Here is a 24,539-nt window from a genome sequence, read left to right on the forward strand (position 1 = left end):
TTGTGGTATCATTGCCGATGGTGGTGGTGGTCGAGTTGGTGATGGTGACAGTTGTGTCAACAAAAAGGTTGTTGTCAAATGTAAGAATTGTTTGATGTTTTAAAAATTGAAAATCAAATTTTAAAATGATTTTTTGTTGTTTTGAAAATGAATATAAAATTGTTTTAAAAGAGAATTACAAATAATTTAGCTACACTTTTTTAAATCCATTTTATTTTAAAAATTGCATTTGAAAACTAAAAATCTTAAAGTTGCAACTACCTTAAATGAGCTCTTAAGAGATCCATTTGAACTAATGTAATGTTGGTAATCTAATATTACCAACTTATCTTTTTATATAATAAACAAAAAGAGTATTTTTGTCATAATTTTAAGAAACATAAGATCACTATGAAATATATTAATTGCTAAATTTTTCTTTAATCCTTAATTAATCATGAGACCTATTAATGATATATACTCATTCTGATGAAAGTTGATGTATTTATGAGGCTATTAACCAAACAAGTATTCTCATTGGTGGAAAAAAGTTATTTTTTGAAATATAACTACCACTTAAAATATTCAATGCTATAAGTAGTTTTAAAATAAAATTAAAATTTACAATATTATTAATTAAAATTAACAACTTAATCACTTTTATTAGTCGATCTTATTTTCTTAATATATCCTTTTGTTAGGAATTGAACATGCGACTCTTTGCAATGTCCCTCTGGTGTGTCACATTAGTTTCACTCATAAAGTCGTAATTTAATGCAAAATAAGTCATCATTTTTTATTCAATTCATATTAAAGACAAACTTATTTTTAAAAAAATCATTTTTTTTTCATTTAATGATATAGAAATAATCTTATGATTCAAAATGAGTATTTTTATATTTTTACTTTAAAGAAATTGATGTAAAATTGGTTTAAAATATTTTATTTTTTATAAGTAAAATGAACTCGATTCTTCTGAAGAAAGAAAAGAATTCCATGGATATTACAAAAGAATGCCAACATTAAGCACAAAATGCGCCAGATTTAGAGGTTAGTGTGGCTAAAACAACAGTTAGTAAAGACAGCAAACATATAAGGGGTAAATTTTTTATTAACAAATATCATTTTCAATATTAGATATTCAATCATGGTCACGGAGTTGAAAGGCATTGCAATTAATTTTGTTATAGATCATTAATTATGCTGTCAGTGTTAATGAGTGGTCCGTTGTTTTATACATCTTAATCTTATCTTAATTATGCACATGCAAAGGTTACTTAGCAGCTTATCCGCGTTGACTACAGCTCATATAGGTGACCATGCACTTCGATGTCATCATAAATTAAAGTCCTTCAATATATATATATAACCTGATAAAAACATTGTCCTCCATGCATCTCTCAGACATGCATATTATCTTAGAAGAAATTATTAGATACATGTCCATTATTAAAATAAATTTCTTATGATAAGCATTCAAATTTTTTAATTTATAAAAAATAATTAATAATATTCAATTACATATTACATGTTGAATAGAAATTTATTGGGACCATAATATATATAGTTTTGGACCACTAAATAAGTTTACATTATCTTCGTCCATCCGTTGAACATTCAAGTAACTAGACTGTTTTATTTGAGGCCAATATATCCACCCATCTTTTCAACCTTAGATTTAAGCGAGTTAATTTGAGAATCCCAAGAAAATGGTGCAACTCAAGCTCGTGGCATTAACTTTGTTGGTGTTGTGGTCATGGTGGAACTTTGAGGGTGCAGTTGGAGACCCTCAAACCCTTATACTCAAATTTGAGTGCAGTGTAGTCTCGGTACACGACTCGGCCAACTTCTTCCAAAATCTAAACGCTAGTTTGGCAAACCTGAAATCGCAGCTGGTGAGCAACCAAAGCAAGCACTTTGTCACGGCTCAATCAACCACCGGAACGGATCCTGTCTATGCAATGTTCCAATGCAGGAACTACCTCTCCAACACTGACTGCGTCACCTGTTTCGCTGTGGCCGCAGCCACAGTCCGCAACTGCTCCACCATGAATACTGCCCGTGCCATTTATGATGGCTGCATCCTCAGGTACACTTCCATCTAATATTTGTTCAATACTAGTCTTGGTGTGTACCCTTTGGGGAAAGAAAAAAGAGAGAATTTTACGCGACACTTAGAGGGCTAAGATGAAGAAGACTAGCTTCGTCATTAGTCCTATAAACTGTAGGACTGAGTTTTAAGAATTTAAAAAAGAAAAAGGAAAAAAAAAACAACTATATGAGTCGATCAATTTTGACAAGATTTTTTCTGCTTAATAATCGACGTTGAATTCAAGTTTTGAATATGTAACTTTCTTATACTCAAAGACAATGAGTTTTGCCACGTACAATAGTCCAACCTGACTCAAACATGGAGGATATATAAATTGACATTTACCACAAATTACCAACTAGCTAATAGAAACTGTGAGGATCTAGATGTGTTAGATCTGTTTTCATCACAAGAACATGTAGGTTGGCCGTTCATGAAAAACTAGGTTAGAATTAATTAACTTTGAAGTTTGTGTTGAAAGAAGAAGATTTTATTTCAAGATTAATTTTCTTATTAATTACCTTATTCCAAGATACTAAATGCTAATGAAAAACTACAAGACTTCGTAACTCACAACCTTGACTTAGTAACTTACAACTTTTAACTTAGAAAATTGCACAATTATAAGACTCATAATTATAAGCTTAAAAATTTTATATTATTAATTTTCTAATTAATATCTAACATCCTCCCTTAATTGGAAAATTCTTATGCACACCAAGTTTTGCTCGCAATCTTCGAAAATCTTTAAATTTGAGAGGCTTGGTGAAAATATCCGTAACTTGATCTTAAGTCTTCACATGAGTCAATTCTACTTCTTTATTGGCAATGCACTCTCTAATAAAATGATACCTTGTATCTATATGCTTACTTCGTTCATGGAACACATAATTCTTGGCAAGCTCTTGTGCAAATCTATTATCAACATAGATCTTTGTGCTTTCCTTTTGCAACAAGTAAAGTTCCTTCACCAATCTTCTTAGCCAAATGACATGACATGTGCAAGAAGTTGCAGTTACATACTCGACTTCACAAGTAGAAAGTGTCACAATAACTTGCTCCTTAGAACTCCATGTAAAAACACAATCACCCATAAAAAACACAAAATCCGGTAGTACTTTTTCTATCATCAACATCTCCTGCAAAATCACTATCACAAAACCCCACAAGCTTAAAGTTATTGGAGGGAGAATAAAACAATCCAAAATCAATTGTACCCTTCAAGTAACGAAGAATTCTTTTTGCGGCTTTTAGATGAGTAGAGGTAGGAGCCTCCATAAAGCGACACACAACTCTCACCGCATATAGAATATCGGGCCTTGTATTGGTTAGATACCTCAAACTCCCCACAAGACTCTTGAAGATCGTGGGGTCTACCTTCTCTCCTTCATCAAACTTTGATAACTTCAAGCCACCTTCCATAGGTGTGTTCACGGGATTGCAATCAAGCATATTAAATTTCTTCAACACTTATTTTGTGTAGCTTTCTTGTGAGACAAAGATACCATTCTCCATTTGCTTCGCTTCCATTCCCAAGTAATATGACATGAGTCCCATATCTGTCATCTCAAATTCATGAGACATAGACTCCTTGAAGTCTTCAAACAAATTTGGGTTATTGCCGATAAAGATAAGGTCATCCACATGAAGACAAATAAACAAGACATCACCACTATTAAAAGCTTTAACATAAAGAGCATACTCATTTTGACAACAAACAAACTCATTGTCTTGGAAGTACTTATCAATGCGACTATTCCATGCCCTCGATGCTTGCTTTAGACCATACAACGCCCTTTTCAATTTCAAGACTTTTCCTTCTTGACCTTCGATGACAAAACCCGTTGGTTGTTCAACATAGACATCTTCTTCAAAATAGCCATTTAGAAATGCCGATTTTACATCAAGCTGAAAAATTCTCCACTTCATTTGAGCTGCCAAGGAAATAACAAGACGAATTGTCTCCATGCGGGCAACCGGTGCAACCACTTCATCATAATCAACTCCATATTGTTGCTTGTAGCCTTTAGCTATGAGTCTTGCTTTATGTCTCTCAACCTCTCCTTTTGCATTCTTCTTGATTTTGAACGCCCATTTGACTCCAATTGCTTCACAACCTTTGGGAAGGCTTGATAACTCCCAAGTGTTGTTCTTCTCAATGGCTTTGATTTCTTCTTCCATGGCTTGTCTCCACCTTTTGTCTTTCATTGCTTCATCAAAGTTTAAGGGTTCACTGTCAAAAAAAAGACAAAACAAATCATTTATAACTTCAGTTTCATCATATAATTCTTGAATATTTTTCATTATTCTTGGCCTTTCAATTGAACTCCCTTCGGAAGATGATGAGGCTTCATTGGTTGAAGGAGTTGGTGAAGGAGCTGGAGTTGAATCATTTGGAGTCAAGGCTTCTTCATCTCTTTCTTCAAAGTACGGGAAAAAAATCATAAGTGTCTTCTTTCCCCTCCCAATTCCATGTGCCTTCTTCATAGAACTCGACATCTCGGCTCACAATTGTCTTCCCATTGTTTGGATTGTACAATTTGTAGTCTTTTGAGCTTGCATCATAGCCAATGAACACATGTTTCTCACTTCGATCATCAAGCTTGAATCTTCCTTGGTCGGGTACATGAGCATATGCAATGCTCCCAAATACTCTCAAGTGATCAACTCTTGGCTTCATTCCACTCCATGCTTCTTGTGGTGTTTGATCTTTGACATTCTTTGTTGGGGAGCGATTGGACAAATAAACGGCACATGCAACAGCTTCGGCCCAAAATTCCTTTGGCATATTTTTAGCCTTCAACATACATCTAGTCATATTAAGAATAGTTCTATTTTTTCTCTCCACTACCCCATTTTGTTGTGGAGATCTAGGAATCGTTAGAGGGTGACGAATCCCATGTTTTTCACAAAATTCATTAAATTCTTTTGATGTGAATTCATCACCTCTATTGAATCTTAGAGCTTTGATTACATAACCACTCTCCTTTTTCACAAGAGCTTTAAAATTTTTAAAAGCTACAAATGCCTCAGATTTTTGCTTTTGAAAATAAACCCAAGTCTTTCTACTATAATCATCAATAAAAAGCAAGAAATATGTATTGTTACCACATGAAGGAGGATTGATTGGGCCACACACATCGGTGTAAACAAGTTGGAGAGGCTCCTTTGCTCTTGAATTAGCTTCTTTTGGAAAACTCCTTCTTGCATGCTTTCCAAGGAGACATGCTTCACACAATTGATAAGGATGGTTGATGAGAGGCATCCCTTTCACCATCTTATCCTCTCCTAAGGATTTTAGTGCTCCAAAATTCAAGTGCCCAAATCTTATATGCCAACACCATGATTCATCTTTTATGCTAGCCTTCAAACATTTTGCTTCATTGGTTTTAATGTTCAAAGTGAACATTTTATTTCTTAACATAAACACCTTGGCAATCAAATTAGAATTTTTATCTCGAAGCCATAAACAACAATCTTTCATATAAATTTCATACCCCTTTTCAACAAGTTGTCCCAAACTCAAAATATTGATTTTTAGTTTAGGAACATAGTAAACAACTGTGATTAATTTGTGAGCACCATCTTTTAAAGAAATTAAAATGGTACCCTTTCCTTGGATTTGCACCTTGGAAGAATCTCCAAAGGAAACATTTCCTTTCACCTTCTCATCAAGTTCCACAATTTTCTCTTTGCATCCACACATGTGATTGCTTGCTCCATTGTCAAGATACCATAAGCATTTGTCTTCCTTCTCACCATTATTAAGTGATAGCAGTAGTGTTGGCTCTTCAACTTCTTTATCATCAACAACATTGACCTTCTCTTCAACATTAGTTCTACACTCCCAAGAGTAATGGCCATATTTATGACAATTAAAACATTCAACATTAGATTTATCATACCTCCTTTCATATGCTTTTTCATAATTGTTTCTACCTCTTCCTCTTTCTCTTCCACGACTTCTAGTGGATTGATGGCTCCTACATTCATTGTTGTCAAAATTATCACGATCTCCTCTTCCTCCTCTTCCTTGGCCATGACCACGTCCTCTTCCACGTCCAGGTGCTCTTTGACTACTTTCTCCTCCATTTTCTTTCAAAGAAGCTTTGGCTTTGAAGACTTGCTCCAATGGCTCATCATGTCTTCTATTGAACCTTTCTTCATAGGCTTGAAGAGAACCCATCAATTGGTCTACGACCATTGAGTCTAAATCCTTAGACTCTTCAATAGCACAAACCACATAATCAAATTTAGCGATTAAGGAGCGAAGGATCTTTTCTACCACATAGACATCTTCCATATTTTCTCCATAACGCTTCATTTGGTTCACAATAGCCAACACCTTATTGCCAAAATCCGAGATAGATTCGAATTCCTTCATATGCAATGATTCAAACTCTCTATGTAGAGTTTGTAGGCACACCTTTTTTTACCTTATCAACACCTTCAAGGGAGGTTTTCAAAATCTCCCATGCTTCTTTGGATGTGGTTGCATTTGACACCAACTCGAGCATAGCTTCATCCAAACCTTGATGAATGAAAGCAAGTGGTTGTTGATCCTTCTTCTTCGAATTCAACAAAGTCTCCTTCTCATTTGGTGACAAAGTAGCCTCATTTTGAGGTTGGGTATAACCTTTCTCTACAATCTCCCAGGCATCTTGAGAACCTAACAAGGCTTTCATGCGACGACACCAATTATCATAATTCCCTTTGGTAAGTCAAGGGAATTGAAACATACTCAAGCCATTGTTTGTCATCTCTCAACTCACAAAGTGTTTCTCTCTCAACACTCTAGAACTCAAGCTCTGATGTCACTTTGTTGGAAGAAGAAGATTTTATTTCTTTGCCACACCAAATACAAGAGTATGATCCCCTATTTATATTAGAATAGAGTGACCATTTGACTAATCACATAAATGCTTAATACCTTATTCCAAGATACTAAATACTAATGAAAAACTACAAGACTTCGTAACTCACAATCTTGACTTAGTAACTTACAATTTTTAACTTAGAATATTGCACAATTATAAGACTCATAATTATAAGCTTAGAAACTTGCTATTATTAATTTTCTAATTAATATCTAACAGTTTGATGATTTCAACCGTGTTTGACTGTTGAGGTACGAGAACAATGACTTCTTCAAGCAGAATCTCATTTCTAGCATCCACACACTTTGTGGAAATCAGACTGCAGATGAAAGCACTGGTTTTGGTGCAGTTGGACGCCAAGTGCTGATGGATCTACAAATAGCAACACCAAAAATTAGTGGCTACTTTGCAGCTACCAAGACACAAGTGGAAGGCGGTGCAATCTATGCCATTGGACAATGTGCTGAAACTCTCACACAAGACACTTGTTTGGATTGTTTGTCAGCAGAACAGAGAGACTTACAAGATTGTCTTCCCAGTACAAATGGTAGGGGATTCGATCCTCCTGTGTGCTTTATGAGATACTCGGCGACACCCTTCTTTGCTGATAACCAAACCATTGATATCACTTCCTTTTTAAAACAAGGTACAAATGCCATAACCCCATTTAATAAATGTTGAATTGACTGCATAAAAATGGGCTAGAGTGGTGCCATCTCTTATGGGTATAAAGATAGTTATATATTCTCTTAATCAACTCTTTTTCTAACACAATATATTGGTATTTAAGTTTATTGGAAATCAAGAAATTTCATAAGCTTCACGTAATTCTTCTTTTCGAAATTCCATAATTACTTTGTCCAGACAATTTTAGAGAAAATAGTGCATATGCACTGAAAGTGTACCGCGTTTTTATACAATCAATCAATTTAAAATTGATATTTATGTTAAGTTTTTATTTTTATTTTTATAACACAACTACCTTAAATTTATACATAATGTGATTTATCTTTGATCTCGATGCACTTAAAAAATGCATTGAAATTAAACTCTAAATTTTTATTAATATTAAAGAATGAGTTCAAAACGTATTACTAATACTTTTCTTATATTGTAATATCAACATCTTGGACGGACACATCATTTGGAATATTTGAGGTCAACTTTTTTTCTGTCTTGAAGGAGAAGAAGGTTCAATCAAGAAGTGGGCCATTATTGGTGGTGGTGTAGTAGGTGCACTCCTTGTTGTGATCCTTATTCCATTATTACCCAGGCATAGCGGATCCCAAAGTCCTAAGAGAGTTCCTAGAAGTAAGACTATCTGGAAACTCTTTATAAACAAAAACAATATCACATTTCTATCCAACTATTATACAATTATCATGTCTTTTTTTTTTTTCTCTTAAAAAAGCAACCATTGTTATGAATCCATGGCTTTATTTATAACGAAAAATCAAACTCATATTTTAAATAGCAGGTACCATAATGGGAGCAACTGAGTTGAAAGCTCCAACCAAGTACAAGTATAGTGACTTGAAAGCTGCAACAAAAAATTTTAGCGAGAAAAATAAATTAGGAGAAGGAGGCTTTGGTGCAGTATACAAGGTAAACTTGAATTATTCCTCAGATTTCAATTGCGATTGCAAAAATTTTTCTTGTTCTTTTTTAATGTAAACTTGTCAACTGAAATCTCCATAACATAAGTATGATCAAAAGACAATATTAATTATAAGCTACACATCTAGTGATAATTTTTAATTTTGATGCTACCGAATAGGGAACCATGAAAAATGGAAAAATTGTTGCTGTCAAGAAATTAATTTCAGGAAATTCCAACCAGATGGATGATGAATTTGAAAGTGAAGTAACAGTTATAAGTAATGTTCATCATAGAAATCTTGTTCGGCTTCTTGGTTGTTGCAGTATAGGCGAAGAAAGAATCCTTGTTTATGAATACATGGCAAACACCAGCTTAGACAAATTCATATTTGGTAACTAAATTGTGATTTGTGTAGGTTGTACTTTCCTAATCCTTTTCTTTTCTCCTCTAATGTTTTGAGCATGTAAACTTGGGAAACAGGAAAAAGAAAAGGTTCCCTCAACTGGAAACAACGCTACGATATAATTTTGGGCACAGCAAGGGGATTGACTTATCTACATGAGGAATTTCATGTTTCTATCATACATAGAGATATTAAGAGTGGCAACATCCTCTTGGATGAACAACTTCAGCCCAAAATTTCTGACTTTGGGTTGGTGAAACTCCTTCCAGGGGATAAATCTCATATTCGCACAAGAGTTGCAGGAACATTGTAAGTCAAAACAAAATGAATGGCTCAACTTGAAAATTTTAAAGGGTTAAATGCATTGCCCCCATATGCATCTCAGTTGAATTTCTTGACATTTATTTGAGCATAAAACTGTAGCAAAAGAGACAATTAAAATCTTACGTGGGAAAAATATAACATGCTATGTGTGAGTGTTCTTTTATTAATTATATATATGCACTTTTCAGGGGATACACAGCACCTGAATATGTACTCCAAGGTCAATTATCAGAAAAGGCTGATACATACAGCTATGGAATTGTAGTATTAGAAATCATAAGTGGTCAAAAGAGTACAGATGTGAAAGTTGATGATGATGGTGATGAAGAATATCTTCTTCGACGAGTACGGAATTTCCCATTAATATACACCGAAAATTGGTTGTTTTTTTTGTACAATTTTACTATATGACCCTTGGTTTTGCTTATAATAGGCATGGAAGTTGCATGAGAGAGGCATGCTTTTGGAGTTAGTGGACAAAAGCTTAGACCCTAATAACTATGACGCAGAAGAAGTGAAGAAAGTCATAAGCATTGCTTTGTTGTGCACTCAAGCATCGGCTGCAATGAGGCCATCCATGTCTGAAGTTGTAGTCCTACTTAGTTGCAATGACTTACTTCAGCATATGAGACCTTCAATGCCTATTTTTATTGGATCAAATTCAAGGCTTCACAGAGTTATCTCTGCTTCAACTGGTTCCTCTACATCTAATGTTACTCCCTCCAATTCTATAGTACCTGTTCGATGATTAATTAATAATTATATGATGCAAATGAAAAAATTCATGTCCAAATCATTTTTAAAAATTGGTACAATAATGTGTGATTCTTATTTGAAATAGCATATTACACCTGAGTTTTCTTAAGAATGCACACGATTCCTTCAATTCCTTTCTTTAAGGTTTTTGCAACGCTTCATTCAAGGTTACATTGCATAATTTATGTGTTCCTTGAGTAACAGTAAGTGTCAGTGTAATGTGTATGTCGGGGATGTTAGTGTAACATTTTTCAAACAATTGAGAATGGTTAAGGTAGAGGTAGAAAAAAGAAGAGTATCGAGCAAAATTTACGAAGCCTTAGGAAATGTCATAATTACTCTATTTTAAATTTCTGTCTAGAGTCCTTTGCATTTGTAATATTATGATTTTTGAGGTTTCTATAGTCACATCACAACTAGAAGGCTTTTACATTTGTTAATAGCAACACAACAAGCACAACTATTTTAAACTAATTAACTTGCATATACACACATAATTAACTTTGTAAGCGACCCTTGTTTTGAGATGAACTATGAGTTATTAAAGTTGTGTCTATGAAAGAGTGTCTTCCTCACATAGGGAGGGGCTTCTTGTGTCCATGGATTTTGCAGCACTCCAGGTTCATGGTGTGGAATGCATACCAACAAGTTATTTGTGGGTCTCGAGGCACAATGTCATTCTTGTCGTGTGCCATTCTTGATGTGTGCATGACTTTACGACTACATTAACTGTTTGACATGACTATAGGACCATGAGGAAGATGGGGGTGAGCTATCGAGTGGCAGTAGTCCTTGTACCAAGGTTGAGTCCTGGGGTTATCTAGTCAAGGCTCGAGCTAAGTGCTTGGTCATGTTACTTTTCCATAATAATAGTTGCCCCTAAGTCAATCTGCTCGAGTAACTGATGAGTTGGCTTTTGAGGAAGTCTTGATTGTCGAGTTTGCTAACAAGTTTTTTTTTTTTTTTTTTTTTTTTCCATTTTTGTTGCCTGTTCAAATTTTGGTTTTGACCCTTTGGGTTTTCTCCTTAAAGATTTTTACTAGAGCGGTGCCACGTTTTAGTTGTTGGGTGTGTAGGTGACTTTTTGGCTGTTGATGATTTCTCTCATAACCCTACTATATGTGCGTGTATGTAAAGATATGAAGTGTTTTTATGCATTTGTCCTTTTCTTTCTTCTTTAATTAGTTCTTGTCTGAGGATGTTTGACCATTTTTCCTTTTGTTCTTGCTAGTGATCTATATCAAGTATTTTTTTTTCCCTTTTGCTTTTGTCTCTTTCCATTTCATTGTGTGGGGTTAGGTTTGATGCGCTCTACTCTGTATTGGTAAAGAAATGGGGGTCTTTGACGGTGGAAGATCTGCCGCCTGAGGTTTCTTGTGTGCCTTCATGTTTTCTAGCTCCCCTATGCCCATTAGGTCAATGTTTGGTCTTGCATTTACTAACATTGACCATTCGGTTGGTGTTACGGTAGATCTTTCTAGGTCAGTCAGCATTCAAACACCTGTTTCGGGTTCTAGTGGTATAACGTAATGACATTTGCAATTTGTTTAGGTTGGATTAGTATTCTAAAGATTAAAAAACCATGGTAGAGGAGAAAGTTCGAGGCAGGTCTCTAAGAAAGCTCTATTGGAGTTGCCTAAAGGTATCTTCTTTGTCAAAAGAAGATAAGCAAGAAGAATCAAGAAGGTGGGACTAAATGAAAAAACTAGTGTTAAAAAACAAAAATACCAAACAGGTGTTAAAAAAATATTTATTTGCACGAACGAGTTGTTTTTGCCATGTAGGCGGTAGGAGGAGGCACCATCTCAATTAGCGCCTTCTGGTTTTGTTTTTGTTCTCATACATGAGGTGTCATCTTGCTCTCCTCCACCAGGACCTAAATTGTTCAGCAAAAACAGTACTTTTGCAAGTGTAGCTAGGAGGTGCCAAGACAAATAGCTCCACCTCTTGAGAGGCGCCAGATTGGTCTGCTCCTTGTGAGCATTTGCTAAAGAATAATAACAAATGAATCATCATTTATTTAAAACATTTTATTAATATTTTTATTTCTTTCTATTTCATTTATCATATTTATTTTTATTTTTTTACTTTTTTTTTTCTCTCAAGGTGTTGAATAGGTTCTTGGGTATTCATTAAACATTTTCATTTCCTAAAAGTTTCTTATGTAAAACTTTGTTGAGTCCTCGAGTTGGGAGGCGCATGAGAAATTGTACTTAGAAGATTTGAGGTTGAGCTGGTAATTTTGTAGGACGAACTTACTATTTAATTTAGTTTTAATTACTCATTTGGTCTTTATAATTTCATTATTTCTATCTTTTAGTCATTATAATTTTAAAGTAATTTTTATAAATTCTATAGTTTATATTTTAATTCTCTTTTAGTCCATCTAATTTGAAAATGGTTTTTTAATCCTTATAATTTGTATTTTAATTCTCTTTTAGTCCATATAATTTGAAAGTGGTTTTTTTAGTCCTTATATTTTATATTTTAATTTTTTTTTAGTCTTTACCATCAAAATATGAGTAATATTATCAATTACAATTAACTATAAAAATATTAGCAAGTAATTCGTAACTAATTTATCGTAAGATAATTTATAATAAAAAATAGTTAATAATTTATAATTAATTTGTAGCTAATTATTTTTATATATATTTTTATATTAAGGACTAAAAGGTAATTAAAATATAAATTATTGGAACTAAAAAAATTACTTTCAAACTATAAGGATTAAAAAATAATTAAAATATAAATGATAAGGATTAAAAAGATTATTTTTAAACTATAGAGACTAAAAGAAAATTAAAATGTAAATTATAGGAACTAAAAATACCACTTTCAAACTATGTGGACTAAAAGGTACAAATCATGAAACTATAGAAATTAAATGAGTAATTTAACCTTTAATTTATTACATGATGGGTAGGTATTTATGACACCAAAAGTAAATGTTTTATTTTTTAAAATAAAATAAAATATAAATTATAAAGAAGACTAGTACACCACCCAATATCTTTAATTGGTTTGCTTGAAAAAGAAACTCCATTGATATAAAAAAAGTTATAAACCACATATATTTGAGGTGTTTAATGGACTAGATAGATTCTGAAAAACTTGATAATTCAAATTAAATTAAATAATTTAGTTCTGAAAAACTAGATAATTCAAATTATAATCCGACTAATTTATTTGAATTTAATTTTTTATTTTATTTTAATCTGAATCTGTCCAATCATTCTGATAATTTTTAAAAATAGAATTTATATTTAAAATTTAATTATTTAAATTTCTCCTTTATTTTGTCCTTTTTCATTTATTTTAATATTTTTATTTAGTGATATAGTAACAGTTGTTAATTTTGAGAAAGAAAAAAGGCTAGTACTTTTTACATCAGTTATTTCACTTAATTGATGTACAAAACTTTTAAGATATTTACAAAAGAACCTTATTTTAATTACATTTGGTTGTCTAGTTTGATGACTTATAATCATTATTAGAACATCAATAATTGAAATTGTAGTTAAATGTCTGCACATGCACAATAGAGTAAACAAGCATATAAATTTTAATAAATAGCTAAATTTTAATTAATAACTAATTTTTCTGATATTCAGGGGATTTGGTCGATCCAGTTTCGTTACAAAGGTCCATGCTCTAGTAGTATTTCTTTTGCCAATTGGTGAATGTCTCCTTTGGAGTGTCTTAAGAGTTTTTAGCTTGATATTTTGCCTCTTAGTATATGTTCTTCTATAGGGTCACAATTTGTGCCCTATTAATAAAGTTCATTTTTGCCTTGGAAAAAAAATTACAATTTTTCATTTTTTTTATGAGATCAAAATCTAAGTCCTCATGTATCTACCCCAACTCCAACCATTAGGTCGACATTAGTAGGCAAGAGAGAATGAATTCTTTAAAGAATAACATTATGATCTCTAATTTTCAACTTTTTCCAAATATGAAAAAGTCAATAAGATACTAACTAGACTTTATTTTATAAGGTATAAGACTAGTGCTATTTTTTTTCATTTGTTTTGTTTAATTTATGTGAATGTGTTAAATTGATTCTTTATAAATTGATTCTTATATGTTACTTTTTAAACTTTCTTTCCAATAATTCAAAATCCAATTTTGTACATGTACTTATGTTAAAACTTAAAAGTAAAAAATATCAATATTTTTCTATTATATTAATTTAATAAATGATTCATATTTCATAATGTATTTGAAAGATCATCTTTCAATAAAAAATACAACTATTTTAATAAAATGTCATTCTTAGTTTATTACATAAAACAAATATTGATATATTTTCAAAAAGTCTCACTTTAAAGTTACTTTAGACCTAAAAATGTAATAGCTAGGCCAGCCCTTGTATGGAAATGTTGGCTTTTGTGCAATTACATAGAGAAGCTTCACTAGCTACCAAGAGTTTCGGTTTTTTGGTGGGGGTAGTGTGTTTTTTAAACAAAATATCGCATTTTTTAAAAAATAGTATATTAAACACATGTTATATCATGCAGTGAAGCCTCCAGACATACGTATATAAAATGTGATCAAGTTGACTTTGAGACTAAGTACACACGCAAATCATATAAATAATATAATCCTTTTGAAAACATATATGTTGCAATAAGATGATGAAAAGAGTTAATTTTCTAAAATAGCCTATTTTATTTTTGTTTCATCATACGTAAAAAAATACTTATCATGTCACTAGTAGAAAGAATGGATATAATATTGGTATGTTAACATTGATTTTTTCATAGATCGATGTTAACAAAAACGCAGTGATATATTCATAAATAATGTGAGTTCGTTAACATCGATTTTGTCAAAAATCGAGGTTAACAAACTTATGTTAACATCAGTTTTCCAAAAACCAACATTAACGAACTCATGTTAACATCGGTTTTCCAAAGAATCGATATTGTGTTAGTTAAATTAAATTTGTCTCTTCCTCTTCTCGCGCTCATTCTAAATCATCTCTTACTCTCACACTCTCGTTCTTGCTCTCACTCATCTCTCGTGCTCTCATTCTCGCTCTCACTCATCTCTCGCACTATCGTTCTCATTCTCACTCTCACGCACTCTCTGCAGCAGCACGGCCACATCGTTCTCGTTGTCGCTCTCGCTATCATCTTGTTCTTGCTCTTGGGCTCTCATTCTTGCTCTCACTCACAGGTCTACTGACTCTCATTCTCTCTCTCTCTCTCGCTCTCACTCACTCATGGAAACGAAAGGTTAGTCTTCTATAAATGCTTGTTTGTGTTTGGTTTTGATGGTGATGGTAAGCGAGAAGCTAGGTCTCGTTCTTGGTTTTGATGATTTCCAGTTCTTGTTTTGATGTGTGTATTGCTTCTTGTTAATGTGAGTATTACTAACATGAAAATGCTTGTTTCTGTGTATGTTGCTGAAAACATGTGTTATTTTTTGAATTTACAAATACTGATAATGGGACTTTGTGCGTATTACTAACATAAAAATGCTTGTTAATGGGACTTTATGCTGGTGTGAGAATTCTGCCAAAGCCTTAGGCCCCTAAAATAGGAATATCATCATTGTTTTTAAAAAGTGGGCATATGCATTGTGTCTTTCAACTAGTACTCTGTTAACTCATTTGCAAGTGCACCAAATTGTCATAAGTAGTAAAGTAAAACAAAAGTCTGAGTGTTGAGTCTACAGGGACTTTGTTTGTACTTAGATTAATACAAATCCAATTTTAAAGAAATTGATAGAAAACATAAGGAATTGTAAGTGGGAAATTACACTACTAGAATTTATACATTTAAATCGCACGGTTAACATCAGTTATTGAAAAAACCGATGTTAACAAAAGCAAGGTGCCAATTTTCGTAAATAATTTGAGTTAACATCGGTTTTTTAAAGAAAACCAATGTTAACGAATTGAGGTTAACATCGGTTTTCTTTAAAAAAACCAATGTTAACTCAAATTATTTACTTAAAAGCTTTTTTCCACTCGCGCTCCTGCTAGTATCGCAAATAGCCTTCCTCTTCTCCCTTTCACCCATAAGACCCTGCTAGTATTGCAAACAACCTTCCTCTTCTCCCTTTCAGCCTTCCTCATCTTCGTCGTTCGTGACTGTCGTTGGGGTTTGTGACTGTCGCGAAGTGGAGCATCCTCCGTTGGAGTCCGACATCAACGCAAGGTATGTGTTTTGCTTCTTTTCTGATTTTTGTGAGGTTTTGCAAACCCTTTTCACCTGACTGCTTTGTCTCAACTCTGCCGTTCGCGAGTGGCACCATGATAGGGAGGCAATTATCAGTGGTAGTGAGTATTGTTTGTGTTTCACAAACCCTTTTCAGTTGAGTGCTCGTGGCCAGTCTCACTCCCACTCACGACCAACCTCGCTCTAGGTGGCCACTCTCGAAAGCTTAGTATTCATTTTGGATCTGGATGCATGTTTTGTTCATTGTTTATGCCTATTTTTTGTGTGTTATTGTTGAAAGAAACATAGATTATTAGAGAAAGGAACAATGCTAGTGTTTACACGTATAGGGTGTTAGCCATTTTAGGTCTAGGAATTGTAGCAGTAGTTAGGAGGAGTCTTTGTTACTTATTCTCATCATTTTTCATTTTTTCTTCTTTAATAAACCACCATTTGAACCTTCATTGACTCACCTAGCTTGCAACCACCATTGTACCTCCAAACCTATATACATCCACTCATTCTAACAACAGTCTCACGGAGATCTTGTTCAAAGAAGAAGCAGAAACAACAGACGCGATGTAGATGAGACGCTTCACCGTCCCTGCTCTCACACAAGACAGGGCAATGCTTTTTGACGCAGCCACTGCCGCTTCAGAAGTATTCTTGTACTGCTATGACTCATAAAATTAAAATCTATTATAAGTTGTTTTAAAGAGAGTGATATAGTTTAGACTTGAGAGGCAAACCTAGGAGCCAGGATCATGGATCATAGGAGTAGCAACATGAAAGACAAACTCATAGCCTTCAATTGCAAGGTCAAAGTCATTTGGGTTGTAAATATCAGCTTCAAACAACACTAGTTTCCCTTCTGATTGTGGAAGGCTCTTTAAGAGGCTCACCTTTGACTCATTCTCTGCTATTGCAAATTCTAGATCAAAATTCAAGAATGGTAATCATGGTATATACATGCAGAGAGAATATTAATACTATACTAACTCAAGTCTCTGAGAGTTGCATGGACGCTGTGACCCTTGGCCAAGAGCTTCTTCACCAGAGAGGAAGCTATGCAACCACTAGCTCCTGTGACGCATACTTTGCTGCACCCTTCCTTCATTTTTCCACTGATAACTAAGTTTCAACTGACAATAGATTTCAATTAAACTCTATGCTTATGGCTTGTTTTCCCAATCATGGCTACAAGATACAGTATTTTATCTTCATTTTTTAATGTTTTTCATTGCATCAATTGTTAAATTGTCTTGTAATACTCACCCCCACTAGACTTTACAAGCCTAGTGATATATAAAGAGTTAGGCTAGATACATGAAGTCTTACGTTGGATTCATTTTGAATTTATTAACATAAAATAAACCGGATCACGATCCTCTACAATAATATTTAAATGAAAAGCCGGTCATCATTCATCAATAGTCAATAGTCAATTAAATAAACCATTGAAATACAAGTCTCATTGTACAGTACAATCACCATAAATCAATAATTTAAAGTCTAAAGAGAATGAAACTAAAGATGAAAAAGCTTTAAAGCTTTAAAGCTTTACAGTGAGAACATGAGGAGGCTTGCACAGATGTGTTTGTGCATGCCACAAGAGTACAAAACTAGTATTTGAATTCAATCAAGATGAAAAATCTTAAAGCCTCAGAGTGAGATCAGGAGATGCAAATGTTTGTGTTGGAGGTGCAATTGCTACTACAAAACTAGTATTTGAATTATGAGCATGTTCACCATGCCCCAAATTAAAACCACCCCTTTCATTAATCTGTCTGAAACTTCCAAGCCAAAATAGACCGACATCATCATCTTCTAAGAAGATCGGCATCCGAAAATAGTCTTTACCAAATTTTGCTGCAGCTCTTATATCAGGAGCCCTCATTGAATGATGATGCACATGTCCTTGGTGCATTGGAGCATGAGCTTCAAGTCCGAGCAACTGAAAAGTGAAACCATGAAGAGGCAGAGATGCTAGGCTTGTGTACCTTTCAGCGAACATCCCTATTCGCATTGCGCGCTTTGCCATCGTCCTCTCCCTTTTGTGAGCATTCTAGTGTCCACCTAATGACTGTGAACAATGTAACTCCACTTCCTTTTACACAAAGTTTAATCATAGGTCAAATCTTAAGAACAAGTAACAACTACAAAATAAATCTTATGCAGATGCCAATTCATTTCATGAATCTCTCTAAGTAACTATCCAACTCAAAACTAAACATATAAATCATGCATGTAGATTTTATCTTATATAAACTATCTCAATTACATTAGTGCCTCCTCAAACAAATATGTTGAATATAATAAAACTGCCCAATTTCATTGTTATTCAACATATATGTTTTTCTTTAGACTTAGAAGGGTTTAATGGAACACAAACCAAAGGGAAAAAAGCACCAGAATAGAAAATTACTACATAAAACATTTTGTATACCTTTATTCACATAAAACCTAAATGTCAAAGTCATTTAATTAATGTCTGCATACAAATACGTTTTATACATTGATTTTCAGTAGACAAGCCTAAGCTGATTCATTAGTCACATTACATAACCAATTGTTTCATACAACTTATTATCTGAACGACATACTTGAAATTCCACTTAAAATAAAAGCATGTTTAAAAAATTTACAATAATCAGATGGAAAGAAAAAAAACTTTTTAGTTTTCGGAGCTAAAAATTGTAGTGTTTGCTTTTTTATTGGAATAGAGTCTAATGGACATTTGGCTCAACACAATTTTTATGTCTTCTCTCTTAATGCATGGAATGACTTTCCATAGTGTTTGGTTTTTTTTTTTTATTGGAATAGAGTCTGACAAACATTTGCCTGAAGATCATACAACTTATTATCTGAACGACATACTTGAAATTCCACTTAAAATAAAAGCATGTTTAAAAAATTTACAATAATCAGATGGAAAGAAAAAAAACTTTTTAGTTTTCGGAGCTAAAAATTGTAGTGTTTGCTTTTTTATTGGAATAGAGTCTGATGGACATTTGGCTCAACACAATTTTTATGTCTTCTCTCTTAATGCATGGAATGACTTTCCATAGTGTTTGGTTTTTTTTTTTTATTGGAATAGAGTCTGACAAACATTTGCCTGAAGATTATATTTAAGTCTTCTCTCTTGTAATGCATTCTATGACTTTACTCTAAACAAGGCTGTACTGTGAATCTGCATTTTTTGAAAGTTGAAAACAAAGGTTCCCTAATTTTCCCACTGATTTCTTCATGTTCAAATTCTTTTATTCTGTCATGATGTCATCTATGAAATTCAACAGTGTCTACTGTTAATTGTGATGACTTTTCAGTTTCTGCACATTTGTACCAAAAGTTATTGCTCACTTTCTTATTTTAAATTTTTCTTAATTAATTCCTTTTCTGTCCCGTACTCCTTTCCGCACATTTGTATCAAATGTATAAGGTGTCTCTGTTAAGGAGTATGGCATTCATCTTTCTAATCTATAACTGCATGGGATGGAGGCATTTTAAGTGGAATTTCAAGAATGAAAATGGTTTATTCTTCCTTAAAAGGAATTTTTGAATCAATTGATGGGTTTTGCCATAACTTGAGGCTGCTGCCACCCAAGGTTAGATGCCTCATTGATGGGAATGCCATTAATAAGAGATGTAGAATGGCTGGCCATTGTCTGTTTTGAAATGGAGGAAGTTGGATTCATAGAACTTTGTTGCCTAGCTTCTAGTTGATCAAATTGTTGCTGCTTTGAAGGAAAGCCTAGGATGTAGGATAATATACACACACACACACAAGCAGAAGTAGTTAACTTAAGAAAAATTTAGATTGTATCTTAATTGTTTTTGATTGTTGAGATTATTAGCTATTTTGATGCTGGTTTGTTTGTATAAGTGGCTGTAATTGTTAGCTTTTCTAATTATATTAACTACTAATAAAAAGAATTAAGGTACAAATGCAATTAGAATTTTGTTTATTATGTTCTCAAACTGATAGCCCAATTCCATTTGCTAACCCTACTCTGTTTTCATTTGTATTCTCCGCTTTGATACATTTCATTTGTGGTTTTCCCCAATTCCAAAGTAGTACGAGGTCATCGTCTGCCTTTTTATAGGTAATGATTACTGTTCACCCTTTTTAGTTGACACTACTTATAATTATTGGTTTGCTTATGTTTACACATAGGACTGTTAATCATTAATTTGAGTTTCATCTATTATACTTCTGTATGCCTTCTCCTCTATTGTATTTAAGAAAAAAAAATTCATACACTTTAGGATCCAAGTGTATATAACTAGGTATATGGGTTTGGGTTTGCATACGGTGTCCAGTGATAAAGTGAGTTAAGACTAACTAAAATGCTAAACTATTTGAACATGACTCCAGTTCACCCATTGCTGGTCACTCATTTGGATCAAACTTCAAACATATTTCTGTGATATCAATAAATGCTTTCCAACACTCTGGGGCAATCTTGCCTTTGAGATTAGGATCAATATTCTCCTCAACAGGGTGTTTCTGCCTGTTTTCAACATTTACTAGCTTGTCTTTGCACACCACTTCTAGTAGAACTACACCAAAAGAGTAGACATCGCATTTTTCTGTTAATGTATTGTTTTGTGGAATCTCTGGAGCAGCATAGCCATATATACCTATAAGTGAAAGTATTAGTTTAACCTTTCAGCATACTTCTTTTCAGTAAACTAAGAACAAAACAAAAATAAATTAAATACCTATAAACCTTTATGTTGATATTGTCTATAGTTTTTGCTTTGATGCATAATGCGGTCCTTATAAGGAAAGTTGGAAGTCTGAGAGTTTGGCCACCATGTTGCTATCGAAAACAATTTTATAAGGTGTTATGTCATGATATAAGATGGTTCACTTGGGACCTATGTGAAAGTAGTGTGATCATGTGCTGCTTCTGTGCAGATCTTTAGCCTCCGTTTCCATGATAGTGATTCTTTTTTCTTATCACTAGAGTATAGGTCATCATAAGAGAGATCCATCGAACCTTTTTTTCACCTCAAATTCAGAGGGTAGTGAGGGCCTTGTAATGAGAGACTAGACTCCTAGTGTGGGGTTTGATTTCTTTTTCTTTTTTTTTTTAATAATAACTAATTTGGTACTAGAATTGAATTGAAGGGAGGGTAGCTAGGAAGGAAGGAACTGTAATTACATTACATATGCTTCAATCTACAAGTACCTAGCCAGCTGCATGCTGTAGCTATTATTTGGCCTATTGTACTCTTTTTGCCTTTCCCTACCATACACACTGTGTCTGTACCTCATATATATAGTTATATATACATGTCATATGGAATTGTTTGGGTAAACTCGCCACCACTAAATAAAGTTCCTTTTCCAGGAATCTGGTTGATTTGTATAATTGCAATGTGTCCCCATTCCTTTACATATGGTCCCACTCCTATTTCTGTGGTCTCCCTCTATCCCTTGATAGTAGCAGATCCAATTTTTAGATCGATCAGCACAAACTTAGGATCCAACTCCTAACAGGCTTCACCTGTCAATCATGTTATCATTTAGCTTAGAGATATAGTGTGCTATCATGAAAAACGTAACATAACAGTTATAGTATATATATATATATATATATATATATGATGCTTAATACGAGCGATTCTAAATCCAAGAGAGGATATTAATTTAGAAGTTTTGCGTTATGACCATTTGTAATGCCGAGTTGTCCATAAGCGTATAAATATGGAAGCATGTCAATTCAATATAACAACATCATATAAGCTGCTATGCTTAGCTAAGCTGCCTACAACATGGAGTACATCTTAATTTAGGTGAAATTGTTCTAACTTAATTTGACAGATCTTGATTTGATTCTCTAAAACTAATTTGGCTAGAATTGAATTTTTAATGATATAATTTAATTTAAAATTTATCATCTCTTTATTTGAAATTCATTATTTGTAATATAAAATTCTTAATACAAAGGCTCTATTTTATATTTTTAGTAATATGTAGCTTTTAAGAACAATTAATCTTAATCACAAGAAACTAGAGTGACACATTCTTATTTTTGTTAAATGACTGGAGCTTGAGGACAATAAGTACTTCCGAAACATTCCTTGAGGCCTATATTTTGTGAACCAGTACACATTCATCAGATGAGGCACTATCACCAAACTTTTTCCACATTCCCCTCCCCTGAACCAAAAAACAAAGGCTATCACATACATGATTGATGAGATGGACAATGTGCCTTGGTAAGCACTAGCAGGTCCTGTTAGTTGAAACTATAACCTGCAACCTATCAGCATCATCATAACTCTTTAAAAACAAGTAACTTGTTGGAGTTGATACTGATCCTTATCACATTTGCTATTGGTCCCTACCACTTGGAAAACAATGAATGTTTATTGAGTTTGAAATTGATTTCCTGTTGTTACGTGTGGGTGGTTAACATCTATTTTTGCCATAGAAAGGAAGGAAGCTAGCTAATAGATTTACACACAAACAAAAAACAAAGCTTGTTGAATAAAAAGAATTAAGATATTCCAAACTACTTCCCCAATTAAAAATCTATTTCACTTTCTATTCAAGTTATAAATTCCCTTAACAATGAACTTCTTAAATATTAATTCAAATAAAAACAATTTGAATATGAATATAAAGCAATAATAAACAAAGGAGTTTAAGAGAAGAGAAAGTGAAAACTCAGATTTATACTGGTTCAGCCACACCCTTGTGCCTACGTCTAGTCCTCAAGCAACCCGCTTGAGAGTTCCACTATCTTGTAAATTCCTTTTACAAGTTCTAAACACACAAGGACAATCCTTCCTTTGTGTTTAGAATTCCTTTACAACAAGAGACTCTCGGTCTCTTAATCCCTTAACGAATTAGAAGGAGAAGAAGAATGAATCTCTCTAGAAAGAGATAGATTTTACAGATTGAGCACTCAAATAATTCCTTAATGAATTTCAATTGAATTGGCCAAGGAATTCTTAAGAGGATAAAATGTTTTTTCTCTTGGAGAGGATAAACACTTTTGTTCTGAAAAATTCTCAGCAAATTCGTGTTATAAGTCACATATATATAGACCATTGGTGGTCATGAAAAAGCCCTTTGAGAAGTTGTGACTCTTAGAAAGATTTTTCTGAAAATCTTGTCTGGTAATCGATTACAGTAATTGTGTAATCGATTACAACTTTTAAAATTTTAATTAAAACGTTTACTAACTGCTGGTAATCGATTACCAAAATTGTGTAATCGATTACACAGTCTAAAATTTAAATTCAAATTTTAGTAGCTGTTGTAAAACATATTTGGCCACTGGTAATCGATTACATCCTCTGGTAATCGATTACCAGAGAGTAAATCCTTTGAAAAACACTTTTTAATTTAAATTACTTGGCCAAACCTTTTGCTAATTCAATTAGGAATTCCCTTCCTAATATCCTAGTGATCATCTTGATGTTGTGACTTGTAATCTTGAAGTATTGTCTTGAATTTAATCTTGAAAAGCCCATTTGCATCAATTGCATCATATCATCATGATGATCATCAAAACACCAAAGGCAATTGCATCTACAATTAAGTCAATATTTGGTTTAATCAAAGAGTTGAACTTCAGTCTCTTTCTAAATTGTTAGAAAATTGTTGTGACATAAATCACTATTAAACTAAGGCTTAGTTTATGGGCATGCGTGCAATGCACAAACTGCTTGCAATAGAGTGATTAATATGCGGGAGGAGTTTGAAGAGACTACACATAAAAGCCTTTGGATTTTGAGAATGGAGGTTTGGTTATGAAAGGTGTCGCGACCCATCACGAAACTAGTCACTAGCCTTTTTGAGTCCATTTAGGCGAACATGCAAATCTTATCAAATGTGTGTTTTTTTCTTCTATTTTATTAAATGTTTTTAAATCCTAACTATGCCAATTAGTCTATAACGAGGAGAACAACAAGGTCAAACACAGTTGAGAGATGATTGACTACCTCAAATATTTTAATAAGAGTTTGATCCTTTAATTGTATGTATGATTTTTTTTTGTTTAATGACACAACTTACTTCTATTATCATTATATCTAAAGGAAAGGATTAGTCTGATGACTTTTGTCATTTAATTAGGAGACTCGTCTCAAAATTATTTTCTCTCCCTCTCATAACATCCACACACCTATTAATTGGATACAAAACATACAAATATATGTTTGGCCATTTACCATCCCCATGGAACATAGTTCATTGATCTATACTAGTGTGTTCACTATCTTCCTCACAGTCTTGACTACTGACTAGATGTGTTTGTGTTCCCCTATGAGATTCCATCAATCTATCCATTCTATCCCTGAAGTCACTAGAAAGGAAACTTGA

At 33.3% G+C, this 24,539-nt stretch overlaps 2 protein-coding genes and 2 pseudogenes across 3 annotated transcripts; 1 reads left to right on the forward strand and 3 right to left on the reverse strand.

Annotated features, from left to right (window-relative positions):
* Positions 1-1,593: 1,593 nt before the first annotated feature.
* CRK29 (cysteine-rich receptor-like protein kinase) lies at positions 1,594-10,143 on the forward strand. Of its 2 annotated transcripts, none has more exons than XM_041006802.1 (8): positions 1,594-2,068; positions 7,200-7,594; positions 8,131-8,259; positions 8,423-8,553; positions 8,726-8,939; positions 9,029-9,260; positions 9,464-9,620; positions 9,709-10,143. In XM_041006802.1, the coding sequence occupies exons 1-8, from the start codon at positions 1,689-1,691 to the stop codon at positions 10,021-10,023; spliced, it is 1,953 nt and encodes a 650-aa protein (XP_040862736.1). In that variant the 5' UTR covers positions 1,594-1,688; the 3' UTR covers positions 10,024-10,143. The 2 variants fall into 2 exon arrangements, with proteins under 2 accessions (XP_040862736.1, XP_014619667.1); XM_014764181.3 differs by having other exon boundaries at positions 8,426-8,553.
* Positions 10,144-16,716: 6,573 nt separating this feature from the next.
* On the reverse strand, positions 16,717-17,315 carry LOC100817310 (dihydroflavonol 4-reductase-like; annotated as a pseudogene).
* Positions 17,316-17,852: 537 nt separating this feature from the next.
* LOC100817840 (zinc finger protein 4) lies at positions 17,853-18,239 on the reverse strand. Its single transcript, XM_006591694.1, has one exon. It carries the CDS (start codon positions 18,237-18,239, stop codon positions 17,853-17,855), a length of 387 nt encoding a protein of 128 aa, XP_006591757.1.
* Positions 18,240-20,540: 2,301 nt separating this feature from the next.
* Positions 20,541-21,618, reverse strand: LOC100818377 (receptor-like protein kinase ANXUR2; annotated as a pseudogene).
* Positions 21,619-24,539: the final 2,921 nt, after the last annotated feature.

This window comes from Glycine max, chromosome 11, assembly GCF_000004515.6.
Source record: "Glycine max cultivar Williams 82 chromosome 11, Glycine_max_v4.0, whole genome shotgun sequence".
NCBI lineage: Eukaryota > Viridiplantae > Streptophyta > Magnoliopsida > Fabales > Fabaceae > Glycine > Glycine max.

Coding starts and splice junctions, on each gene's coding strand:
- CRK29 (XM_041006802.1), top strand. CDS start 1,689: ATGGTGCAACTCAAGCTCGTGGCATTAACTTTGTTGGTGTTGTGGTCA. Junction 7,595..8,130: donor CACTTCCTTTTTAAAACAAG/GTACAAATGCCA, acceptor TCTGTCTTGAAG/GAGAAGAAGGTTCAATCAAG. Junction 9,621..9,708: donor AAGAATATCTTCTTCGACGA/GTACGGAATTTC, acceptor TGCTTATAATAG/GCATGGAAGTTGCATGAGAG.
- LOC100817840 (XM_006591694.1), bottom strand. CDS start 18,239: ATGGCAAAGCGCGCAATGCGAATAGGGATGTTCGCTGAAAGGTACACA.